This window comes from Artemia sp. Qi Xiang Cuo, chromosome 18 (assembly GCF_049724085.1).
Source record: "Artemia sp. Qi Xiang Cuo chromosome 18, ASM4972408v1, whole genome shotgun sequence".
Classification (NCBI taxonomy): Eukaryota; Metazoa; Arthropoda; class Branchiopoda; order Anostraca; family Artemiidae; genus Artemia; species Artemia sp. Qi Xiang Cuo.
The window spans coordinates 35,985,633-36,011,831 of record NC_142811.1 but is presented as its reverse complement, the minus strand read 5'-3'; the positions used below and the strand labels follow the sequence as shown (position 1 = coordinate 36,011,831).

General features: G+C 35.4%; 1 protein-coding gene across 3 annotated transcripts in view; it reads right to left on the bottom strand.

Moving 5' to 3' along the window:
* LOC148941447 (organic cation transporter protein-like) overlaps nt 1–26,199 on the bottom strand; it is a 128,075-nt gene that overhangs the window by 23,264 nt on the left and 78,612 nt on the right. For all 3 annotated transcript variants that reach the window (XM_089104382.1, XM_089104383.1, XM_089104384.1), the window contains one exon: nt 22,991–23,148. In XM_089104382.1, the coding sequence (XP_088960508.1) occupies nt 22,991–23,148 (158 nt within the window). The remainder of the gene's footprint in view (nt 1–22,990; nt 23,149–26,199) is intronic.

Genomic DNA, 26,199 nt, shown 5'->3' with positions numbered 1-26,199 from the left:
TATCAGAGATTCTATTTGATTGCACAACATAATTTTGGGAATGTATGTAAAAACGATCAGAATTAATAATATCATCATAAATGGGATTTAGAAAAGTTTCTCCAGTGTCTCTATTGAGAGCTACCTCTTGGTAAATGTGCTATTTTTAGCACATTCTCACCGTTACTGAGAAACGGTCGTCCAATTTTAGTTTTGTGTTTTGATTTTAAGGTTTGGTTTTTTATATTTTCATCAGTTTTATTTTGCACTGAGGACGGTCAATCGGAGGTTTTGACCAAAATATTTGCATAAATTTTTCAATTTTTTCAATGGCTGTTAATTTTCCTCGTTTTCTTCCTTTCTTCTCGATTTTATGTTTTATCATGATTAGCCAGAGTGGTTTCAGAAATTATCAAACAGTTCATGGTAATGAACTGTAAGTAAGGAGCGACCCGGCTCAATGGCAACCGAAACTCTAGAAAACGGAATTTTGATACCAATAGATACATCAAAAGAATCAGATTTTAATGCTGGTTTCAAATATATAAGTTCCATCAAGTTTAGCCAAAAGTCCTATCAAAAGTTACGAGCCTGAGAAAATTTGGTTGATTTTCGAAAAAAGGGGAAAAGACCCCCTAAAAGTTATAGAACCCTAATGAAAATCACACCATCATATTCAGCGTATCAGAGAACCCTTCTGTGGAGGTTTCAAGCTCTTATCTACAAAAATGTGGAATTTTGCATTTTTTGCCAGAAGAAAGATCACAGATACGTGTTTATTTGCTGTTTTTTTCCCCAGAGATGATCGTATCGACCCAGTGGTCTAGAATATCATGGAAGGGCTCATTGGAACGGAAACTAAAGGTCTAGTGCCCTTTTTAAGTGACCAAAAAAATGGAGGACAACTAGGCCTCCTCCCACGCTCATTTTTTTCCCAAAGTCACCCGATCAAAATTTTGAGATAGCCATTTTGTTCAGCATGGTCAAAAATATGATATATCTTTTAGGATGACTTAATCCCCCGAAGTCCCCGGGGGGGGGAGGGCTGAAAGTTATGAACTTTACCCAATGTTAACATATAGTATTGGTTATTGGGAAGTATACAGACATTTTCAGGGGGGATTTTTTCTGGTATTGGAGGGGTGGTTGGGGGGTTATGTGGGAGGATCTTTCCATGAAGGAATTTTTTATGGGGGAAGGGACATTGCTATGAAGGGGGCGCCGGATTTCCCAGCATTATTTAAAAAAAGATCAGAAATTATATATATAAAAAAAAACAAATTTTTTTACTGAAAGTAAGGAGCAACATCAAAACTTAAAACGACAGAAAACATTACGTATATGATTGGGTCCATCCCCTAATCAATACCTTGCTCTTTAAGCCAAAGATTTTTTAGTACTTTCATAAGAGGTATTTATTCTAATTAACGGCATTTGTGATTAAGGGGTCATTTTTAAAGAATTGGAACAAAATTCAAACTTTAGCTTAAAGAGCAAGGTATTAACTAGGGGGAGAACCCTCTAATACACGAATTACAAATATATGAATATAGAATTTCGTTACGTAAGTTAATTCGTAAGTTACATATATTTATTACTAATAAAAACGTTCGTAAATAAAATTAAACAAGTTTTGAGAAAGCCATTTAACCAAATAAAAGTAAAATTAATATTCAAATTTTGGTTTAATTATTCATTTACGGTGTGCCAAAATCAAATCCTGCATTAATTCAAAAACTTTCAAAAATCAAAAAAAAAAAACAAGTTTTTTTTATCTGAAAGTACGGAGCGACATTAAAACTTAAAACGAATAGAAATTATTCCGTATATGAAAGGGGCTGTCCCCTCCTCAACGCTTCGCTCTTTACGCTCAAGTTTGACTTTCTCACAACTCTATTTTTTTAAACAATAACAAACTTTAGCGTAAAGAGCGAGGCGTTGAGGAATAATTTCATATACGGAACAATTTCTGTTCGTTTTAAGTGTTAATGTCGCTCCTTACTTTCAGATAAAAAAAAACTTATTTTTTTTTATTTAATTTAGCTTAAAGGTTTGGACGCAACCAGTAATATAATGTCAGTAGGAAGACCAAAAAACAAAAATTTGCAATTATTAAAAATGATGATTCGATATTTTGACAAGGGATTACAACAGTTCAAATACCTTGTAAACAGCAAAAAACTGGTAATTGCAAAAATATTTGTATATATTTTAACAAGGGATTACAACAATTCAAAATCTTTAAAAAAGAAAACCTTTTTGAACGCAACCAGTTATATAATGTTAGTAAAAAGGCCCAGAAAACGAAAATTTGTAACTATCACAAAAACCTTAAAAAAGACCAAAAGTTTGAACTTCAGTAAATATCGTTGTTAGAAATTGGACTAGCTTCAAAAATCAAAAATCTTTGAACAGACCGTATGAAAATACATTAAAATTAAGTAAAGAGTAAAAACTGGTGATTGCAAAAATATTTGTATATTTTTTAACAAGGCATTATAACAATTCAAAAACCTTAAAAAAGAAAACCAAACGTTTGAAGCTTAGTAGAAATCGTTTTTTGAAATTGGACTTCCTTTAGTAATCAAATATCTTTGAAGTGATACAGTTTGAAAAGACATTAAATCAAACAGTTCGTGGTAACGACCTGTAAGTAAGGAGCGACCCGGCTCAATAGTAACTGAAACTCTAAAAAACGGAATTTTGATACCAGTAGATACATCAAAAGAATCAGATTTTTATGCTGATTTCAAATATATAAGTTTAATCTTAAATATCAAGTCTAATCTTACCTATCATAAGTTACGCGCCTGAGAAAATTTGGCTGATTTTCGAAAAAAGGAGGAAAGACCCCCTAAAAGTTATAGAACCTTAATGAAAATATCACCATCATATTCAGCGTATCAGAGAACCCTACTGTAGAGGCTTCAAGCTCCTATCTACAAAAATGTGGAATTTTCCATTTTTGGCCAGAAGAAAGATCACGGATGCGTGTTTATTTGTTGTTTTTTTTTCTTTTCCCCAGGGGTGATCGTATCGACCCAGTGGTCCTAGAATATCGTGGGAGGGCTCATTGGAACGGAAATTAAAAGTTCTAGAGCCCTTTTTAAGTGAACAAAAAAAGTGGAGGGCAACTAGGCCCCCTTCCGCGCTCATTTTTTTTCCCAAAGTCACCCGATCAAAATTTTGAGATAGCCCTTTTGTTCAGTATGGTCGAAAATATTATAAATATGTCTTTTAGGATGACTTAATCCCTCGAAGCCCCCAGGGGGAGGGCTGAAAGTTATGAACTTTACCCAATGTTAACATATACTATTGGTTATTGGGAAGTATACAGAGGTTTTCAGGGGGAATTTTTTCTGGTAGTGGGGGTGGGGGTGGGTCGGGGGTTATATGGGAGGATCTTTTTATGAAGGAAGTTTTGATGGGGGAAGGGACATTGCTATGAAGGGGGCGCCGCATTTCCCATCATTATTTAAAAAAAATCAGAAATTAAATATAAAAAACAAGTTTTTCAACTGAAAGTAAGGAGCAACATCAAAACTTAAAACGAACAATAAAATATTAGCTATATGATTTGGTTCACCTTCTATTCCATGCCTCGCTCTTTAAGCCAAAGATTTTTTAGTACTTTCATAAGAGCTATTTATTCTAATTAACGGCCTTTGTGATTAAGGGGTCATTTTTAAAGAATTGGGACAAAATTCGAACTTTAGCTTAAAGAGCAAGGTATTGACTAAGGGGCAAACCCCCTAATATACGTATTAAAAATATGAATATAGCAGTTCGTTACGTAAGTTAATTCGTTAATTCAAACCTGCATTAATTAAAAAACGTTCACAAATGAAATAAAAAAAACAAGTTTTTTTTAACTGAAAGTAAGGAACGACATTCTTAAAACGAACAGAAATTATTCCGTATATTAAAAGGGCTGTCCCCTCCTCAACGCCTTGCTCTTTACGCTAAAGTTTGACTTTCTCAAAACTCAATTTTTTTTTAAACGATAAAATTTTGTTTTAATTGAAAATTTTTTAAATTAACTTTTAACGAAATTCCCACCATCAGATTCAGCTTATCAACGAACATTATTAAAGAAGCTTCAAACTCATATCTGCAAAAATGTGAAATTTTGAATTTTTAATTAACTTTAACGAAAATTACACCATCACATTCAGCTTATCAGAGAACCCTATTAAAGAAGTTTCACGCTCCTATCTGCAAAAAGATGGAAATTTGCATTTTTTTGCTCGAAGAAAGATCACGATTCGTGCCCTCCAAAAAATTGGAGGGCAACTAGGCCCCCTCCCACGCTCATTTTTTTCTCAAAGTCACCCAATTAAAATTTTGAGATAGCCATTTTGTTCAGTATAGTCGAAAATCTAATAAATATGTCTTTTAGGATGACTTAATCCTCCACAGTTTCCAGGGGAAGGGCTGCAAGTTATGAACTTTGCCCATTGCTTACATATTGTATTGGTTAATTGGGAAGTATGCAGACATTTTCAGGAAGGATTTTTTTTCTAGTGGGCGGGGGGGGGGGGGCGGGCGGCGGGGGTTACTCGGGAGAATCTTTCCGTGGAGGATGTTTCTTTGGGGTAAGGGACATTTCTATGAAGGGGGCGCCGGATTTCCAAGCATTATTTACATAACGATGAGAAATTAAATTAAAAAAAACAAGTTTTTTCAACAAAGTAAGAAGCAATATTAGAACTTAAAACGAACAGAAATTATTACGTATATGAAGGGGTTCTCCCCCAAGTCAATACCTCGCTCTTTACGCTACAGTTTTTTTAGTGTTTTCAAAAGACTTATCTATTCTAACTAAACGGCCGTTGTGATTCAGGGTTTTTCGAATTATTTTTTTTTTAACTTTTAGGGTAAAGAGCGTGGTATTGACTTAGGGGAGAACCCCCTCATAGACGTAATAACATATACGTAATAAAAAAAAACAAAAACAAGCGATACGGTTCAATAGTAATCGAAACTTTAAAAAACGGAATTTTGATGTCAATAAATGTATCAAAGGAATGGGCTTATAATGCTGATTCTAAATATATAAATTTTATTAAGTTTAGTATTACTCATCAAAGGCTACGAGCCTGAGAAAATTTACCTGATTTTTTAAAGAGGGAGGAAACATCCCCTACAAGTGAAAGAATTTTAATGAAAATCCCACCGTCAGATTCAGCGTATCACGAAACACTATTACATAGGTTTCAAGCTCATATCTGCAAAAATCTGCAACTATATCTGCAATGTATTTTTTGCCAGAAGAAAAATATACGAATATAGAAGTTCGTTTCGTAAGTTAATTTGTAAATTACGTCGGAACCAAATTTAGAGACAGCCATTTAGCAAAAGAAAAGTAAAAATTTTATTCAAATTGTGTTTACTTATTCAATGACGGTGAGCCAAAATAAAAGCTGCATTAACTAAAAAACGATCAGAAATTAAATAAAAAAACAAGTTTTTTAAACAGAAAGTAAGGAGCGACATTAAAACTTAAAACGAACAGAAATTATTCCATATATGAAAGGAACTGTCCCCTCCTCAACGCCGCACTCTTTACGCTAAAGTTTGACTCTGTCTCACATCTTTTTTTTTAAAAACAATAAAAAAATTTAGCGTAAAGAGCGAGGCGGTGAGGAGGGGACAGCCCCTTTAATATACGGAATAATTTCTGTTCGTTTTAAGTTTTAATGTTGCTCCTTACTTTCAGTTTAAAAAACTTGTTTTTTTTATTTAATTTTTGTGTAAAGAACAAAAAACTGGTAGTTAACAAAATATTTGTATATGTTTTAACAAGGTAGTACAACAATTGAAAAACCTTACAAAAAACAAAAGTTTGAAGCTTAGTGGATATCGTTCTTAGAAATCGGACTTGCTTTAATAATCCCGCAACAAAGTCCACAATATGATAAGACAACAAACTGTCTGCGGTTAGAAGACAAGCGACAATTAGAATCCATATATAGAAGCCTGCCGCGTGCCGAGTGCCGGGGCAATGCTGCCGCGTGCCGTGTCTTCTAACCACAGACAATTTGAGTCTGTTTTTGATCCCATGACGTCATCACAGGTTTGATACAACCACCCTGGGAAAAATATGAATTCTTTCTTAAGGCTCTTACCTATCTCGTTTGTCTTTGTGTCCAAAAATCTCGATTTTAAGAAGAAAATGGACTATGTAGTCGATGTCGAGGCCAGGCCCTGTAATTGCTACGCGACAGGCTTGTCTATATTGATTCTCATTGTCACTTATCTTGGAACTGCAGACATTGTGACCCTCTTCTTGATGTCTTGGCGTCACCATAGGTCATATATATCCATTATGGAAAAGATATAAATTCTTCCTTAAAGTTATGACCTTTTACGGTGAAGACTTAGACTTTTACAGTGAAAGAAGGAGACGATACCCAAACTCTTGTTTGTAGTGATTTTTGTTTACTTCAAGCTTGATTTGCATATTCAATTTAAGTTTCACTCGTTTTAAGGTTTATTGTTTCATTCAAATTAATATCTACTATATGTTTGTTTGCATTGATTGTTTATTTAATTTCTGTTCGTTTTAATTTTCATTTATGCTTCAATAACAAAATATTTTTTTTCGTTTTAAGCTTGATTTTCATATACAATCTAAGCATTACTCGCTTTAAGATCTATTTATTCATGTATATTATTACTTGTTGAATATTTTTTCTTTGATTGTTTATTTAATTTTTGTTCGTTTTGGGTTTCATTTATTCTTTAAGAGTAATTTCTGGTCGTTTTCAGTTTGAATTTTAACAGGTTTTTTCATCTGCTGAGCTGAAGTTTAAAATGGCTTTTACTTTTCTTTGAAAAACTTATTTTTCGGAAAGTTTTTTAAATTAATTTTTTTTCGTTTTTGATTGCAAAAAGTTTCAAGTGTTTAAAGATTCCTTATTTCAAAATATAAATTTTTGAAAAAAATCAAATGTTCATAAAAGTATCAAAAATGGTATCAAAGTAACAATATCAAAGTGAAAAAATGGGTTAGTCTCAACGTCGAAGTTTTTATTCTCTGATGTTTGAACTATTTTTAAAGAAAATGGCTATCTCAAAATTTTATCGGATGGGTTAGGGGAAAAAGGGCGGGGGGGGGGGCTAATTGCTCTTCGGTGTCATTTGACTTTTAAAAGTGAACTAGAACTTTCTATTTTCAATCAAATGAACCCTCTCTGAAGTTTATATGAGCATTCCTTCTATAAGAACCATATATACACACAGAGTATAACTTACAACGCCTGTCCCTGGGCCCCGGGGGGTTGTATCGACCCCAGAGTTTTAGCATCTGATGTTTGAACTATTTTTAATAAAATAATAACCTCAAATTGTTATCGGATGAGTTTATCCATACAATAAACCCAAAGGCGTGGAGGGCGGGAGGCGCTAGTTGCCCTCCGATCTTTTTTTACTCTGAGAAAATGAACTATAACTTTTAAAATTTATTTAAATGAGCCCTCTCTGAAGTTTATAGGAATATCCCTTTCATAAGAACCATATACGGCCCCAGGACATAGCTTACAATGCCTGTCTCCGGGCCCTAGGAGGTTGTGTCGACACCGAAGTTTTTGTTGTCTGACCTTTGAAATATTTAAAAAAAGGCTATCTTAAAATTTTTATCGGATGGGTTCGGGGAAAAAAGGCGTGGGGGGGGATAGGGGCCCTCCAATCTCTTTCTACTCTGAAAAATTGAACTACAACTTTCAATTTCCATTCAAATCAGCCCTCTATGAAGTTTTTACGAGCATCCATTCCATAAGAACCATATGGGCCCACAGGGCGTAACTTGTAACGCCTGCCCCCGGGCTCTGGGTGGTTGTGTCAAAAACGGAGTTTTTTTTATCTGATCTTTAAACTATTTTTAACAAAATAGCTATCTCAAAATTTTTCTCCGATACATTGGGGGAAAAGGGGCGTGGGCTGGGGGATAGTTGCCATCTGATCTCTTTCGACTCTTAAAAACTGAACTAGAACTTTCAATTTCCAATCAAATGAACCCTCTCTGAAGTTTATGCGAGCATCTCATCCACAACAGCTGTATATGCCCTCCAGGCATTACTTACAACGCCTGCCTCCGGGCCCTGGGGGGTTGCGTCGAAACAGGAGTTTTTCTTATCTGACCTTTGAACTATTTTTAATGAAATGGATATTTTGAAATTTTTATCGGATGGGTTTGGGGAAAAAGGGTGTGTGGGAGGGGGCTAGTTACCCACGGATATCTTTTGACTCTTGAAAAGTGAACTAGAACTTTCAATTTCCAATCAAATGAGCCATCTCTGAAGTTTATACGAGCATCCCTTTCATAAGAACCATTTACGCCCCCAGGACAACACTTACAACGCCTACCCTCCAGGCCCTGTGGGGTCGTGCTGACATCGGAGTTTTTGTTATTTAACTTTTGAACACGTTTAAAAAAAAACTGGCTATCTCAAAATTTGTAGAAGATGGGTTTGGGGAAGAAAGGACAAGAAAGGAAGAAAGGGAGGCTAGTTGCCCTTAAATCTCTTGACTCTTAAAAAGTTAACTAAAACGTTCGATTTCCAATCAAATGAGCCGTCTATGAAGTTGGGCATGTATGGTTCTCTATGAAGAACCATACATGCCTTTAGGGAATAACTTAGAACGCCTTTTTCCTGGCCCTGGGGGGTTGTATTGACATCGAGTTTTTTTTATCCGATCTTTGAAATATTTTTTTTAACAAAATGTCTATCTCAAAATTTTCATTATATGGGTCTAGAAAAAGAAAGCGTGGGAGGGGGGGGGGGGGCTAGTTGCCCTCGGATCTCTTTTGACTATCAAACAGTGAACTCGAACTTTCAATTACCAATCAAATGAGCCCTCTCTGAAGTTTATACGAGCATCCCTTTCATTAGAACCATATATGACCCCAGGGCATTACTTACAACACCTTCCCCTGGGCCCTGGGGGTTTGTGTCGACACCTGAGTTTCTGTTATCTGGCTCTTGGAAAAGTTTTAACTTAATGGCTACCTCAAAATTTTTATCAGGTGCATTCGGGAAAAAAAGGGCATGGGGGGGGGGCTAGTTTTCCTCCAATCTCTTTTGATTCTCAAAAAGTGAACTAGAATTTTCAATTTCCAATCAAATGAGCCCTCTCTAAAGTTTTTACGAGCATCCCTTCCATAAGAACCATATTGTCCCCCGGGGCATAACTCACAACGCCGGCCCACGGGCCCTGGGGGGTTGTGTCGACACCGGAGTTTTCGATGTATGGTCTTTGAACTATTTTTGAAAAAATGGCTATCTCAAAGTTCTTATCAGATGGGTTTGAGAAAATAGGCTTGGAGGGGGAGGGGATAGGTGCCCTCCAATATCTTTTGACTCTTAAAAAGCGAACTAGAACTTTCAACTTCCAATCAAGTGAGCCCTCTTTGAATTTTATACGAGCATCCCTTCCATAAGAACCATATACACCCTCAGGGCATAACTTACAACGCTTGCCCCCGGGCCCTGAGGGGTTGTGTCGACACCGAAGTTTTTGTTATATGATCTTTGAACTATTTTTAACAAAATAGCTATTACAAAATTTTTATCGGATTCATTTGGGAAAAAAGGACGTGGGGGAGGCTTGTTACCCTCTGATATCTTTTGACGCTTAAAAAGTGAACTAGAACTTGCAATTACCAAACAAATGAGCCCTCTCTGAAATCAATACGAGCATTATTTCCATAAGAACCACATACGCCCCCAGGGCATAACTTATAACCCCTGCCCCGCAGACTGTGGGGGGAGCGTCCTGCTCAAAGATATAATTTCCAGAACTTTTAACTACGTTGAAAAAAATTACTATCTCAAAATATTGATTGGATATGTTTGGGGAAATGGTGGGTGTGGAAGGGGTGTTAGTTAACTTCCAATCACTTTCGACTATTAAAAATGGCACCAGCCAGTTCAATTTCCAATCGAATGAACCCTTTTCGAAGTTTCTACGACAAAACTTTCTATAAAAATCTTATATGGGCCCAGGGCATTACAACCCTTACCTTGAGGGCTGTGGGGGGTTGTCATCCTCAAAGACCTAATTTCCAGAACTTTCAACTACCTCAAAATTTAGATTGGATGTGTTTTGGGAAATGGTGGGCGTGGAAAGGGTGTGAGTTACCTTTCAATCATTTTTGACCCTTAAAAAGGGCACTAGAACTCTCTATTTCCAATCGAATGTTTATACGACGAATCCTTCCATACGAAGTGACTCTTGGGAAAAATAATAATAATCATAGGCACCGCAATCGCGCTGCCTAAATAAAGAACGATGTTGGTACAATGTATTTTCTATTTGTTGTTTTTTTTTTGGGGGGGGGGAGGGGGTAGACCAGGGCGCTTTGTATCGAAGTAGTTGTCGTAGAAACTTCGAAAAGGGTTCTTCCAATCATTTGATTGGAAATTTGATTGAAAATTGGAGTGGCTAGTGCCCTTTTTAATAGTCGAAAGGGATTGGAAGGCAACTAACACCCCTTCCACGCCCACCATTTCCCCAAACACATCAAATCAAAATTTTGAGATAGCCATTTTGTTCAGCGTGGTTGATTTCCAGATAGAAATTATGTTTTTGAGGAGGACTATCCCCCACAGCCTTCAGGACAAGGGTTGGAAGTTATTCCCTGGGGGGATATAACATTTTTATAGAAAGCGTAGTCATAAAAACTTCGAAAAAGGCTCATTCGATGGGAAATACAAAGGGCTTGTGCCATTTTTAATAGTCAAAAGTGATTGGAGGGCAACTAACCTCCGTCTCACGTCCACCTTTTCTCCAAACACATCCAATCAAAATTTTGAGATAGCCATTTTGTTCAACGTAGTTTAAAGTTCTGAAAATTAGGTCTTTGGGAGTAACAACCCCCGCAGACCTCAGGGCAAGGGTTATAAGTTCTGACCTAGGGGCATATAAGGTTTTCATAGAAAGCGATGTCGTAGAAACTTTCAAAAGGGGCTCATTCGATTGGAAATTGAAATGGCTAGTGCCCTTTTTAATAGTCAAAAGTGATTGGAGGGCAACTAACTCCCCTGTCACACCAACCATTTATCCAAACACATCCAGTCGAAATTTTGAGATAGCCATTTTGTTCAACGTAGTTGAAAGTTCTGGGAAATGGGTCTTTGAGGATGATAACCCTCTCAGAGCCTGCAGGGCAAGGGTTGTAAGTTATGCCCTGGGGACATAAAAGGGTTTTTTTTATAGAAAACGTTGTCGTAGAAACTTCAAAAAGGGCTCATTCCATTGGAAATTGAAATGGCTAGTGGCCTTTTTAATAGTCGAAAGTAACTGGAGGGCAACTAACCCCCCTCTCACGCCCACCATTTTTCCAAACACATAAAGTAAAAATTTTGAGACAGCCATTTTTTTCAACGTAGTTGAAAGTTCTGGAAATTATGTCTTTGAGGATGACAACCCCCCACAGCCTTCAGGACAAGGGCTGTAAGTTATGAGGTTTTTATAGAAAGCGTTGTCGTAAAACTTCAAAAAGGCCTCATTCGATTGAAAACTGAAAGGACTAGGGCCCTTTTTAGTACTTGAAAGCAATTGGAGGGCAACTGACCCTCCTCTCACGCCCACCAATTCCCCAAAGCTATCCAATAAAAATATTTAGAAATTCATCTTGTTCGCCATAGTTAAAAGTGCTGTATATTAAGTCTTTAAGGATGACAACCCCTGCAGAGTCAGGGCAAGGGTTGTAAGTTATGCCCTGGGGGCATATAAGGTTTTTATAGAAAACGTTGTCGTACAAACTTCAAAAAGGGCTCATTTGACTGGAAATTGAAAGGGCTAGTGCTCTTTTTAACAGTCGAAAGTGAATGAAGAGCAAATAACCCCTTCTCACGCCCACCATTTTCCTAAACACATTCAATTACAATTTTGAGACAGCCATTTTGTTCAACGTAGTTGAAAGTTTTGGAAATTATGATGTTGAGGTTGAGGATGACCCCCCCCCCCCCAAACCCCTCAGAGCTAGGGTTGTAAGTTATGTCCTGGGGGCATACAAGGTTTTTATGGAAAGTATTTTCGTAGAAACTTCAAAAAGGGATCCTTTGGTTGGAAATTGAAAGGGCTAGTGCACTTTTTAATAGTCGAAAGTGATTAGAGGGCAACTAGCCCCCCTCTCAAGCTCAACAATTTCCCAAACACATCCGATTAAAACTATGAGATAGCCATTTCTTTCAACGTAGTTGAAAGTTCTGGATATTATGTCTTTGAGTATGATCAACCCCCCCCCCACACACACACCCCTCAGGACAAGGGTCGTAAGTTATGCCCTGGGGGTCTATAATGTTTTTATAGAGCGTTGTAATAGAAACTTCGAAGGGCTAGTGCCCTTTTTAATAGTCAAAAGTGATTGGAAGAAAACTAACACCCCTCCCACGTCCACCATTTCCCCAAAAACATCCAATAAAAATTTTGAGCTAGCCATTTTCTTCAACGCAGTTGAAAAGTCTGAAAATTATGTCTTTGAGGATGGCACTCCCCCCACAGCCCTCAGTGCAAGGGTTGTAAGTTAAGCCCTGGGGGCATATAAGGTTTTATAGAAAACGTTATCGTCGAAACTTCAAAACGGGTTCATTCGATCGGAAATTGAAAGCGCTAGTGCCCTATTTAATAGTCAAAAGTGAATGGAGGACAACTAACGCCCCTCTCAAGGCTACCATTTCCCCAAACACATCCAATCAAAATTTTGAGATTGACATTTTGTTCAACGTAGTTGAAAGTTCCGAAAATTAGGTCTTTGCCAGCGCTGTCGTAGAAACTTGAAAAAGGACTCATTCATTTGGGAATTGAGAGGGATAGTGCCGTTATTAATATTAAAAAGCGATTTGAGGGCGAATGCCCCCCCATGCCCATCATTTCCCCAAACACTTCTGATTAACATTTTGATATAGCAGTTTCGTTGAAAGTAGTTGAAGGGTCCCGAAATAATGTTTTCGAGTATGACAACCCACCACAGCCCTCAGGGCTAAGGTTTTAAGTTATGCCCTGGGGGTATAAAAGTAATCAGGAGAGAATCGCCCTCCCCAACGCCCATCATTTCCCCAAACATTTCCGATCAACATTATGATATGGTCATTTTGTTCAACGTAGTTGAAAGTTCTGTAAATTATGTCTTTGAGGATGAAACCTTCCCCCAATAGCCCTCATGACAAAGGTCGTAAATTATGCCCTTGGGGCATATAGCGTTTTTATGAAAAGTTGTGTCGTAGAAGGTTCAAAAAGGGCTCATTCGATTGGAAATTGAGAGGACTAGTGCCTTTTTTATTAGTCGAAAGTGATGAGGGGGCTAATGTCTCCCTTCACGCCTATCATTTCCGCAAACACTTCCAATCAAAATTTTGATATAGCCATTTTGTTAAGCAGATCAGAAAGGTCTGGAAATTATGTCTTTGAGGATAACAAATTCCCCAACCCTCAGGGGAAGGATTGTAAGTTGTGCCCTGGGGACATATACGGTTTTTACAGAAAGTTTTTTTCATTTAAACTTCAAAGGGGGCTCATTAGATTGGTAATCAGACGCTCTAGTGCTTTTTTTTTAGAGTCAAAGTGATCAAAGGGCAGCTACCCTCGTACCCTTACCCACACGTCATTTTGTCCCGAAATGCGTCTAATAGAAATTTTGAGATAGCTATTCCATTCAAAATAGTCTAAATATCATATAACAAGGCTTTTGGGGTTGAAACAAACTCCAGAGATTAGGGGCAATGGTTGTAAGTTATGCCCAGGGGACATTAAAGGTTTTTATGGATGGGATGTTTATTTCGGAAGAAGCTCAGTCTTTCTCCCTAAGAAAAAAAGTCATTTGAACCTTTAAAAAAGGTAGGAAAAAATTCTTTTAAATGTTTTCACTTACAACTTTAAGAAAACAAAAAATTAATTGAGATTTTAAGGAATAAATATCAGCATATGTATATTAAACTGATAATACACATTTTTTTTTGGTAAATTCATTTGGATTTTTTTCAGTAAAGAAAAAGATGCAATCTGGCTATTATAAGGCGGATGGCTTGGAATCCTAATCAGATAAATCTCTCTTTGGTATGATTATGATTTATTTTAGTTTCGATTTCTTTTGGCTTTATGTAATTATTGGAAATTAATTGTGTTTTCTGTATGCCTGGTTAACTAATTGATTCAATTTTTAAACATTTTTGGTTTAATTGAGTTCTTTACTCTTTTTTTAAAACTTATTTTGCGCAAAAAGTTTTTTTAATAATAAATAATAAAACATTGGTGCCGTATGGCCTATACTATAGGCAACGCCATAGCGTTGCCCCTGATAAATGGATTTATGCTAATAGAAAGTAAAACTTTCAGATATTTCTCAAGTTTCCATTAAAAAATTACAATCTTTGATGGGGCACCATAAATAATTTTGCAGTTTACATAATAGCTTTAGAGATTCGGAACTGAGAAATAGGATGAAATAAAATTTATTTAAAGCAAAAATTTAACATAAATTTAAGTTGAATTCAAAATTATGTTTACACATAAAGTCATTGTAATACTAATGTATAAAAAATGACGTTACTGATCATGGGCGCGGGCAGGGGGCAGGGGGGTCATGTGTCCCCTACCCCCTCGATATTTGGGACTATAGAGTAATTATAAGGAAAACAAACGAAAGAGAGAAGAATAGGGAAAAAACCAAAACCGAAAAAAGGTGTGTTGCCCCATTGTTGGTTGCCTGCCTATAGATTTTGACCATTAATAAGGAAAATACAAATTCTAATTTGTGACTGAGTGACCCCTTTCGAGTTTTCAACAAACATTTTTTCTATATGATTTGATTGGAGCAACAAAAAATACAAATTCTTCATAGTAATGAATGGTAAGTAGATAACGATTCGTGTCAATAACGAAAGCATAAGAGCCTAACTATTGATAACATTCAATCAAAGAATCAGTTTTTTATGGTGAACTTAAAAGAATGTTTGTTTATCTATAGTTAGAGCAGCTACTAGTACCCAAGAAAGCTCTTACTATAAAAGAAAACACAAGGAAAACAACTTAATAAGGGGCAATTTGGTAAAAATATGCCGTCAACTTTTGCTTGCATTGCAAGCAAACTGGAGTACCTATGAGCTTATATGAAGCCACTATAATCAGAAATGTTTCCCCTGAACGAAATGCTGAGAAATTCTGTATTTTCCCCCTGAACGGACACGTTTTTTGCGTTTTATTATCATTTTTTCCAGGAGTGATTGTATTTATCTTGTTGTCACTTTGAAAAAGATTAAATTTTTTACATTTACGAAGCATAAAAGTTTATGGTCAAATATATTGGTTTTGGGTATTCAAAATGAAATTAAAAATATTGACTTAAAATTTTAATCTGAGTTTCTTAATCTTAGTTTTAATTTTTTACATTGAAAAAACTACTTTTATAATGCGTTACTTTTTATAAGCACTGAGTCTCTAACATGAAATATTTTAGTGTTTGATAACCAAGTTCAAAATTATCGATATTGTTAAAAAATATCCGTCCAACGCCTCGGCATTGCACAGCAAAACTGATTGCTGTGGGTTTATATGTGAGTTTTTGTAATTAGGCTATTGTTTTTTGTATTTTTTGTAATTATTTACTTTTTCCATTTTTATATACTTTTACTTTAATTGACATACTTTTTCTATTGCATTTAGAAAAATGTTAGTCTCTAAGCTTCATGAAATAAAGAAAAAAAAAGTTTTTTTTCCAACTGAAAATAAGAAGCAACATTAAAACTTAAAACGAACAGAATTATTACCCCTCCTCAACACTTCACGCTTCACGCTAGTTTTTGGCACTTTAAAAAAAGTTAATTATTGTTCTAATTAAACTAACCTTGTGTTTCATGAGTCGTGTTTAAAGAATTGGGACAAAACATAAAATTTAGCGGTAAGAGCAAGGTGTTTAGTAGGCGCAACCCCCTCATTTATGTAATAATTTCTGTTCGTTTTAAGTTTTAATGCTGCTCCTTACTTTCAGTTGAAAAAACTTCTTTTTTTTAAATTTCTGATCGTATTTTAAATAACGCCAGGAAGCCTGGCCCCATCTCCACGGAAAAAATATCCCTTTCCATAGAAATATCCTCTGGACAATTCAATTCTGGCGAAAATTTACCCGGACTATTACCCTTAACATCTCCACGCGTAAAATTGAATCGGTTAAGAGAAAGCAAGACATATAAAGGAGTTTCGTGTAGAAATTCTGGCAAATTCGCCCAGTGTAAAATTGCCCCTGAAAAGTTCACCTCCTGAAACTTTCCCTCTCCGTGGAAAATTCTCCCAGCAGAAAATTCCTCCTGCCCTCCCACCCGAAAAATATATGCATACTTTCCAATAAAAAATAAAACCATGGGCAAATTTTATGACTTAAAAAACATTCCCCAGGGGCTTAAGGGGATCATTTTGTGTCCAGACATATTTACTGGCCGTTCAACTATGCTGAACAAAAAAGCTATCTCAAAATTTTGATCGGACGATTTTGCGAAAAAAGTGGCCCGGGAGGGGGCCTAGTTGCACTCCAATTATTTTGGTCTCTTAAAAGGGATACTAGAAATAGAATTTTTTAGGCCCACTGGGTCGATACGATTACCCCTGAAAAAAAAGCATAAAAAAAAAATAAACACACATCAATTTCATCAGATCTTCCTTCTGGCACATTTGTGCAGATATGAGCTTGAAACCTCTACAGTAGGGTTCTTTGATACGCTGAATCTGATTATGTATTTTTCATTAAAATTTCATGACTTCTAGGGGTCTTTCCCCCTTTGGAATCAGCATAATAAACGAATTCTTTTCATATATCTATTGGTATCAAAATCCGTTTTCTAGAGTTTCATTTACTATTGAGAAGGGTCACTTCTTACCTACAGTTCTTTACCCAGAATTGTTTGATCATCCATCAAAATCCAAATAGAGATCATTGAAATATTGATAGTTTTTTTTGCGCTACCAAAAGTATTGTATTCATAAAACTTTACAATTTCAGGAATTGTAATTTAAACAATAGAAAAGGTTTTTCAACTAAAGTAAGGAGCAGGGGCGTGGTTTGGGGGGGGCAGGGGGGGGGGAGTTGCCCCCCAAATAATGTGAAGAAAACAATTATTATACACCCTATGCCCTTTGACTATCCAGATATGGACCCTTCTTGACCCCCCCCCCCCAATAAAAATGCTGGAGATTCGCCTCCTGGTAAGGAACACGTTTAAAACTTAGAATAAATATAAATTACACTGTATATAATGGGGACTACCCCTTTCTTAACACTTTGTTCCTCAAACAAAAGTGTTTAGTGCTTTGAAAAATCTTTTTTTTTTTAATTGTATATTTTCCTAGAAATTTGGAAACAGGTCAAACTTCACAGTAAACAGAAAGAGTTAGGGAGGAGACAGCTCCCTTCATATAAAGAATAACTTGTTCAAATAGGTTTGAAATCTGTTCTTTGCTTTAAATTGAAAAGCTCTTTTTTATTTAATTTCTGATTGTTTTCCAAATCCTACCCAGGCCTAACCAAGATATAGTTTGAGGCATTGATGCCTTAAATCCCTGGTTAATTGCTTTTAAAATGTGTAAATTAATAATTGTACATTGATTAGTGCCGTCCTAAGTTTAAATTTGCAATTTCAATTTTGGATAAAATTTGAATATACTTAAAAAGTTGGCGATGAATAGTAAATTTGGTAAATGTGCTTATTAATATTACTATCAAAGAATTTTGGCTGGATGAAAAGGAGTATTATTGTTTGTACGGAATGGAAATTCTGTGAGACTTTTGATCTTCTGAACAACTGAAGCCATCACAATCTCTACAATAGGATTTTCTTATCGACAAATACATTACACACATTTTTTTAAATGCATTGAAGTGCTTCATCTAAATAGAAAAATAAAAATATTACCATTTAAAATTACTGAAAACTAAGTTCCTTGCAGTATTTATCACCCCAAATAAATTTCCTGGCGTGGCTGATGATGACCTGCCTTGCCTTTTCCACCTATTTGCTTTTAGATATGGGAATGTAACATTTTAGCTGTATAGAGAAATATTTTAATTAATTCCTACTCTCCCCTACCTCTTTCAAAATTTATCTGAAGCCTCAGGAAGAGTAAGCAGTTTGTTCAATAAAATGTACTTTTGTAGGATTCTACTCTACCCCCACCTAAACAATGACTCACCCCCCTTCACAGATCGCAAAATTACATATATACACAATATATACGCAACTACTGATCACAAAACGTAGCCTAATTTCATTATAAATAAATCGAATCAACTTGGATGAATCCAGTACTGCCACCGTTTGGCATTACTTCTTTTGCAACTGGGACGCCTAAAATATAATTTATTGATACTTTAAATCGATTAGCTTCTCAGAATTTTAAATTTATTACACATTCATCCTTTTCGGGGTAAAGTCGTAGTTTGGTGTCCTAGACCACCTAAACTGTCACCCAACAACCACTGCTATTTTGGTGTCTGCCCCCCCCCCCGGAAAATTTTCTGCCGGCACCCTTGTTACTGATATGATTTTTTTTTCCAAAACTCAGGCTGTTAACAAATTTTCTCAAACTTCTGACTTATTTAGATGGTTCTGTAGGCCAGAATATCTCGGTGCCTCATATTTTTAACCACCCGTGTTTTTACTTTTTGTTTTTGTTTTTGACACTCTCTAATTCTCGTTTTCGCATTTCTTCTAACCGCCCGTGTCTTTGCTCCTCCTTTTAATCTTCGACATGTTTTGATGCTCACTGTTGTATATCTTTTACTTGCATTTATCTTTTTTCTTTGTTTTGGACTTTGATTCCTTCAGACAATTTAGTAATGTCTTTTGCTTTAGCTGCCGTATTGGTCTTGTCGCAATTGATGGTCTAGGTTATTAATTTTCACCATTGTTAATTTAGTTTATTCGGGCCGTTTTCTCAGTCTTATCAAACAGTTCGTGGTAACGAACTGTAAGTAAGGAGCGACCCGGCTCAATGGTAACCGAAACTCTAAAAAACGGGATTTTGATATCAATAGATACATCAAAAGAATCAGATTTTAATTCTGATTTCAAATATATAAGTTTCATCAAGTTTAGTCATATCCATCAAAAGTTACTTGCCTCAGAAAATTTGGCTGATTTTCGAAAAAAGGGGGAAAGACCCCTAAAATTTATATAACCTCAATGAAAATCACACCATCAGATTCAGCGTATCAGAGAACCCTACTTTAGACGTTTCAAGCTCATATCTGCAAAAATGTGGAATTTTATATTTTTTGCCAGAAGAAAGATTACGGATGCGTGTTTATTTGTTTGTGTGTTTGGTTGTTTGTGTGTTTGTTTGTTTTCCCCAGGGGTGATCTTATCGACCCAGTGGTCCTAGAATATCGTGAGCGGGCTCATTGGAACGGAAATTAAAAGTTCTAGTGCCCTTTTTAAGTGACCAAAAAAAATGGAGGGCAACTAGGCCCCCTCCCACGCTCATTGTTTTCCCAAAGTCACCAGATCAAAATTTTGAGATAGCCATTGTGTTCAACATGGTCGAAAATATGATAAAAATGTCTTTTAGGATGACTTGATCCCCCAAAGTCCCCAGGGGGAGGGCTGAAAGTTATGAACTTTACTCAATGTTAACATATAGTATTGGTTATTGGGAAGTATACAGACTTTTTCAGAGGAGATTTTTTCTGGTAGGTGGGGGAAGGAGAGGGTCGGGGGCTATATGGAAGGATCTTTCCATGAAGGAAGTTTTCATGGGGGAAGGGACATTGCTATGAAGGGGGTGCCGGATTTCGCAGCATTATTAAAGAAAAAGATCAGGAATTAAATTAAAAAAAACAAGTTTTTCAACTGATTAACTGATTGTGATTAAGAGGTCATTTTTAAAGAACTGGAAAAAAAATTCGAACTATAGTTTAAAGAGTAGGGTATTGACTAGGGGGCGAACCCCCTAATATACGTGTTAAAAATTTATGAATATAGAAGTTCGTTACGTAAGTTAATTCTAAGTTACGTATATTTATTACTAATAAAAACGTTCGTAAATAAAATTAAACAAGTTTCGAGAAAGCCATTTAACCAAATATAATATGAAAATTTGTTTTTAATTATTCATGTACGGTGAGCCAAAATCAAAACCTGCATTAATTCAAAAACGTTCAAAAATTAAATAAAAAAAACAAGTTTTTTTTTTAACTGAAAGTAAGGAACGACGTTAAAACTTAAAACGAACAGAAATTATTCCGTATATGAAGGGGCTGTCCCCTCCTCAACGCCTCGCTCTTTACGCTAAAGTTTGACTTTCTCACAACTCTATTTTTTTAAACAATAAAAAAACTTTAGCGTAAAGAGCGAGGCGTTGAGGAGGGGACAGCCCCCTTCATATACGGAATAATTTCTGTTCGTTTTAAGTTTTAACGTCGTTCCTTACTTTCAGTTAAAAAAACTTGTTTTTTTTATTTAATCACGTTCGATAGTTCAGGTGGTGGTTCCAAAGAATCATTATTTGTAATGGTTGCACATTTTGGTTTTTCGGGTCTTCCTACTGAAATTATATAATTGGTTGCGTTCAAAACTGTAGGCTTAATCACGAATCCCGTATACTAAATTTAACAAAAATCCAATTACTTTTAAATTTTCATGGTATTTTTCTAGTTTTAATTAAAACATTAAAATTATTGCTCGTACACCATAGATATGTTCTAGGAGATTTTTCACCTATTTGTCTTATCTTAAATATCGTATTCAAAACTCCCAGTTTCTAAAGCCATACTTGACTACGTCCATTACCACTGCTTCTATGTCATTTTTGTACCATTAAAAATCTTCTATCGTGTGATTTACACAGTGTGACTTGCTGCATATAGTACCACAGCACAAAATTGTGAAAAACAAAAAAAAAAATCACCTTTTTACCGCATTTTGGGTTGTGTTTAATCACTTATTTTGTCTATTATCTGTGCTGTCAGCTGTTATTGGGCATATACGCCAGATCTAGTCTCAAGAAGGCAAAGGTATTTTAATCAAAACAGAAAGTGTTCTAGATATTAGTTATAGAAATATTAATAATTCCTGGCCGGGAAAACTTTCGGATGTTTTTCTATTTGCAGGCGGAATCTGCTTCCAAATAAAATTAAGCTATCAGAAATATTTTGCTGCTTCCATAAAGATGATTTTACGCGTCAGGACTTTACTCTTTGGAGCGAAAAGGTGTAGAGGCCCAAATCCTGCGTGTGTGCCTATCATTATTACTTTGTTTCATCACTTGCCTTTTATATAATCCGCCTTAGCTTACAGTAACTCGTTTATAATGTATTTATAGCGCATAGAAACGCCAACGTTCTAAATGCTAGATTTCTTTTTTTGGCCAATTACGAAAAATAAAATACTTTAGCAAACCTGACATGTCAATATATTCTCAAACCCTTGAAGTTTTCATAACTTTAATACCGTAGTCAGATATCCAAAAGGAATGTGAATGTGCCTTTCGCAGTCTCCTGGAAACACCATTCTACTAAGTGTTAAATTTTTCGTTTCTTGGCAGATAACGAGAAATAAAATACTTTAAGAAACAAATGAGATGTCATGTAATTCTCATACCCTCGGCGTTTTGTAACATTATTGTCCTAGGCTAATCGGATATCTAAAAAGAACTTATCATGATAAAAAAAAAAAATTAGTAATGTCTGCCCACTATAAACAAATACAAAAAGTCAAGTAATCAATTCGCCGATAACTGAAAAGCCGAGTAAAGTAATGAAACATCTACATAACAAGCTATACTGGAAAAAGACCGGACTTATGTGAACAAAAATTTCAAATAGGTGATAGAATCATTCAGGCAAAGCAGAGCTTCTGTTTTTTATTAGAGTTGGAAAATCCGTTTTTTCTGCTGTGAAAAATTGCACTTAAAATAAATAAAAGCCTCCTGTTTTTCAACTAAAATCTTAGTAAAATATTGTATGTATATCTAAAATACCCATCTAAATTGTTCATCCAAAATAACGCAACTACTTTTAAAGGTAGAGAAATTTTATAAGAGAACTTCAAAGAATCTCGCTTCCAATCAGAGAACATCAGTCAGATTTTGGATGAAAACCTCGCTTGACTATTTTTCTTGAAAAAATTGACCTTCCTCAACGAGGGTTATTGACTGTTTTTATTACAGATCCTCTTGATTTCAAACGGTTGCCTTTACTTCACTGACGCAGTCATGGTTGTGCGCCACCATTATCTAACGGAAGAAAACTATACTTATTTTAAATTTTCAGTTTAAATTATTTCAAATTAATGGGTGAAATTTGCCTGTGACTTCTTGAGCCAAGCAGCTTAAGAAGGTATACTTTTCCGTTGAAGGTTTTTGAGAATCAACAGATTGTTAATGTTTGAATAAAAAAAAAAACACTTTCTTATTCAAATTAATTAGTCTTGCTTATTGATTTTCGCGGTTCAACATGGCAATAGTGTCGAAAAGGTGGCATAACAACTAAAAGTAAAACCTCATAAAATTGTGGCTTTCAGGTATGACCTAAGATGACTCCAAGGGGCAAAAAAGTTTTATTTTGATACTTTTGGTTCTTCAAATACATAGAAGCCAATTATCTAAATTAATAATTAATTTAAAGTATTAAGTAAAGCAAAAACGACACAAACCTTCCGGTGCATCTGCTCCACTTATTTTTGGAAAAGTTTCTCTGGATAATTCATTTAATTTTATGGTTTAAAGAGGCATTACACTCATCACTGTTTTCTTCCTTATAGGCCTATTTTCCCCAAATATGGAGACCGAACAACTGACTGAACGAAAGTGCAGCTTAATCATTCCTTTTAGTCATCAGTAGAGATAACACTCTAGCTTTTTGGTTGGGTTAGGGGTGATAGCCCCGCCTTGTTTGTGTATTTATAATTCTTTTAAGATTTACATAGTCATTCATAGTAATTTGTTCATTTCAAGCTTAAAATGGATCTCCATATTCATGGAAAACTTTATTTTTTCTTTTGTTTTAATTCGAAAAACTTACTGAGAACAAAACCAGTCACATATGTACCAGAAGCACCGAGAAGACCGAGGAAAAAACGAATTGAGACGTACAAGCCATAGCTGTTACAAAATGACACTGCAACGCCCAGGAACAATTGAATTGTTGCAGTTATACATAAAACCCTCTTTCTACCATATCTGGAAAAGAGCTTTATATAGAGAGAAGAATATAATAAAACAAAGAAGAAAAGACAGACCGAGTGAGTGAGAGAGAGCAAGATAAAAACAGAGAGAGAGAGGAAGGGAGTATTGAAAAATCAGAGATTGCATTCGCTGTCGGACATTTTTATCCTTTTGTGTATGTAGTACATGTAATTGTATCCTTGTTAGCTGATCAATGTCTGGCCCTTTTGCTCTTTGCAAGTAGTACCCCTGTATTTAGTCTAGATGAGACATACAAGAATTGATACACACAAAGTCAAACATTAATGTATATAGGGTAATAGAATCCAAATTGATTGAGAGAAAGAGGCAAAAACAGGAGAAAGAGAAAGGGAGAATGTTAAAGAAATGCAAATTGAGTCAGAGAAAGACAGAGTAAATGAGAGAAAGAAAAAAGGAGAATACTAGAACAAAATCCTGAATTTAATACTATTAATTAAATGATAGGATATTTTTTTATTTTAGTTCAATTTCCACGTTAATATAAATTCTCAGATGTCCCCATCCTTCAAAGTTATTCTTCTTTAAAGCGTGAGTGTCTTTTCTTAAGTGGAATTTTCAATAAAACGTACAAAGAGTGAATTTAAGCCAAATACACATTGGAGAGCTAACTACGATGGCTAGAAATACAATTTCGTGAATTTCAAAGAAATTTAGGATAAATATACCGTTCGATTTGACCTTTGATTAAATAAAGATAGCATTAAAGCTAAAATTTAAGGTATTTATATACTTTAACTTTGATAAATGACGTAAGATATTGGGGACAATAATAGATTTACACGAATAACGTGAGAAACCTGTAGTGCACTTTTGACAATATTCACTCCAGCGAATTCCACTCCCTCTTATACGCCTTCAGCTTCGTAATCACACACAAGTTTAGTCTTTTTCAACCCATGCGCAACCTGAGAGCTTCAAGGAAATGATACAACCAAATAAACATTAAAATCATTAAGGTCCCAGTGAGACTATCATAAAAAATGCAGTACATGCTTCACAAATGGTATTAAATTTTCAACAAAATTGGTATTTAATGACTTATGATGTTGTTGATCAAACTAATGGGGATAACATTGCACTATAAAAGTATAAATTAAAGCGTTCCGTGTACATTTTAAAAAAGTTGTTTGATACCCACCGAATATTGTATTTGAGAATTTTTTAAATTGTTGATTACAAATCTGAAGCTAATATAAACGCTCAAACCTAAAAACCATAAAATGTATATGTGACAATGGAAGTACATAAAAGACATAAAGCACACGTTTGATATTAAGGTGCATAAGAATCTGGCATGTCACACCTTGCTGAAAATCATAGACATTCAAGAAATTTTATTCTGTATGACTCGAAACCAAAAAGGGGCCTAGACATAGTTAGACCTCTGTTATGAGGCTAGACATAGTCATTATCAACCAACCATAAATTACTTTCTCTTTTGTGAGCAGTTCTGATTGGTTCAAAGTTATTTGCCTTATGATTCCTTAGATGTTCCCTCTAAAACATCCATCATATACTTAATATATACTATAGTATCATTGGGGAGTAAAAGCACACTTAATATTAATGTATTCTATTACCTCAAACTGCCTATAGTTTAAGATTTCTTCTGTTTGACAGCGCCATGTTATGTTGGTGAGTGTGGTTATTTCTAAAATGGCACTTTTAATTGAGAGCAGATTTCCGCCCAACAGCTTAATAATTTCGGTATTTTTGATTTGCCGAAATTTTTAGAGGAATATATTCATAAATTTTGCATAAAGTACAATCTCCCTGTGATAAGACCCAAAAAGCCTCTTGTGAGCTGCCAAGAAAGCAGATTGACTGCTCAAAATCAAAACAAAACATGTAAACATTCTACAAATTGAACTTGATTTCTAAAAAATCTGGCATTTTGAACTGATGATTGCAAATTTGAATCAAAATTACGCCATAGAAGCAAAAAAAAAAACTGTAAGTTCACATTTCAAAAAGATTGCTTACATTTACACCAAAGCTGATATTCAAGGATTCATGATTTTGTTGATTACGAGCCTTAAGCTAATCTTACAATACATAATTCCAATATAAAAACATGTAATGTATGTATTTCACAAATACTGTTTGACTTTGCCTAGTTTGCATTAAAGGATTTCCAAGGTTGTCGATTACAAATCTGAGACTAATGTTGCAATAAAGAAATTCGAGGTTATTTTATGGTTACTCCTACCATTACTACTACCATCAAGTTTCTGCTACTAACTGACTAGCAGACTGCTCAACAACTGTTACTCATTAAATCCATTAGCCAGCATTTCTACTATCAATGCTAACAAAAATCAGTAAGCTAAAAGCTAAAAGAAATTGAACTAAAACAAAGTTTTCCATGAAAAGCAGAGGGCAAATTTGAAATTGAGAAGATCAGAAACTAGTTTTCATAAAACTTCAAACCTAACACAATCAGAAAACAAAAACTTCAGTAAACAATGTATGAAACTCATAACGAACAAAAATCACAACAATTGAGGAGGTTGCTGCCAGCTATCATCATAGGCAGCGCAATTGCGCTGCCGAAGTTAGGAAAGAGGTTGGCACAATGTATTATTTTTATTTTTTTTTCTTTTTGAACAGGTCACTTCGTGTCGAAGGAGTTGTCGTAAAAACTTCGAAAAGGGCTCATTTGATTGAAAATTAGAAGGGCTTCTGCCCTTTTTAATAGTCAAAAATAATTTTGAAGGCACCTAACACCCCTTCCACGCCCACCATTTCCTCAAACACATCCAATCAAAATTTTGAGTTAGTCATTTTGTTCAACTTAGTTGAAAGGGGATGAAAATTATGTCTTTGAGGATGGCACTCCACCCACAGCCCTCAGGGCAAGGGTCGTAAGTTATGTCCTGGTGGCCTACAAGGTTTTTATATAAAGCGTTGCCGTGGAAACTTCAAAAAGGGCTCATTCAATTTGAAATTGAAAGGGCTAGTGCCCTTTTTAATAGTCGAAAGTGATTGAAGGGCAACTAACCCCTACCCGCCGTCTCACGCCCA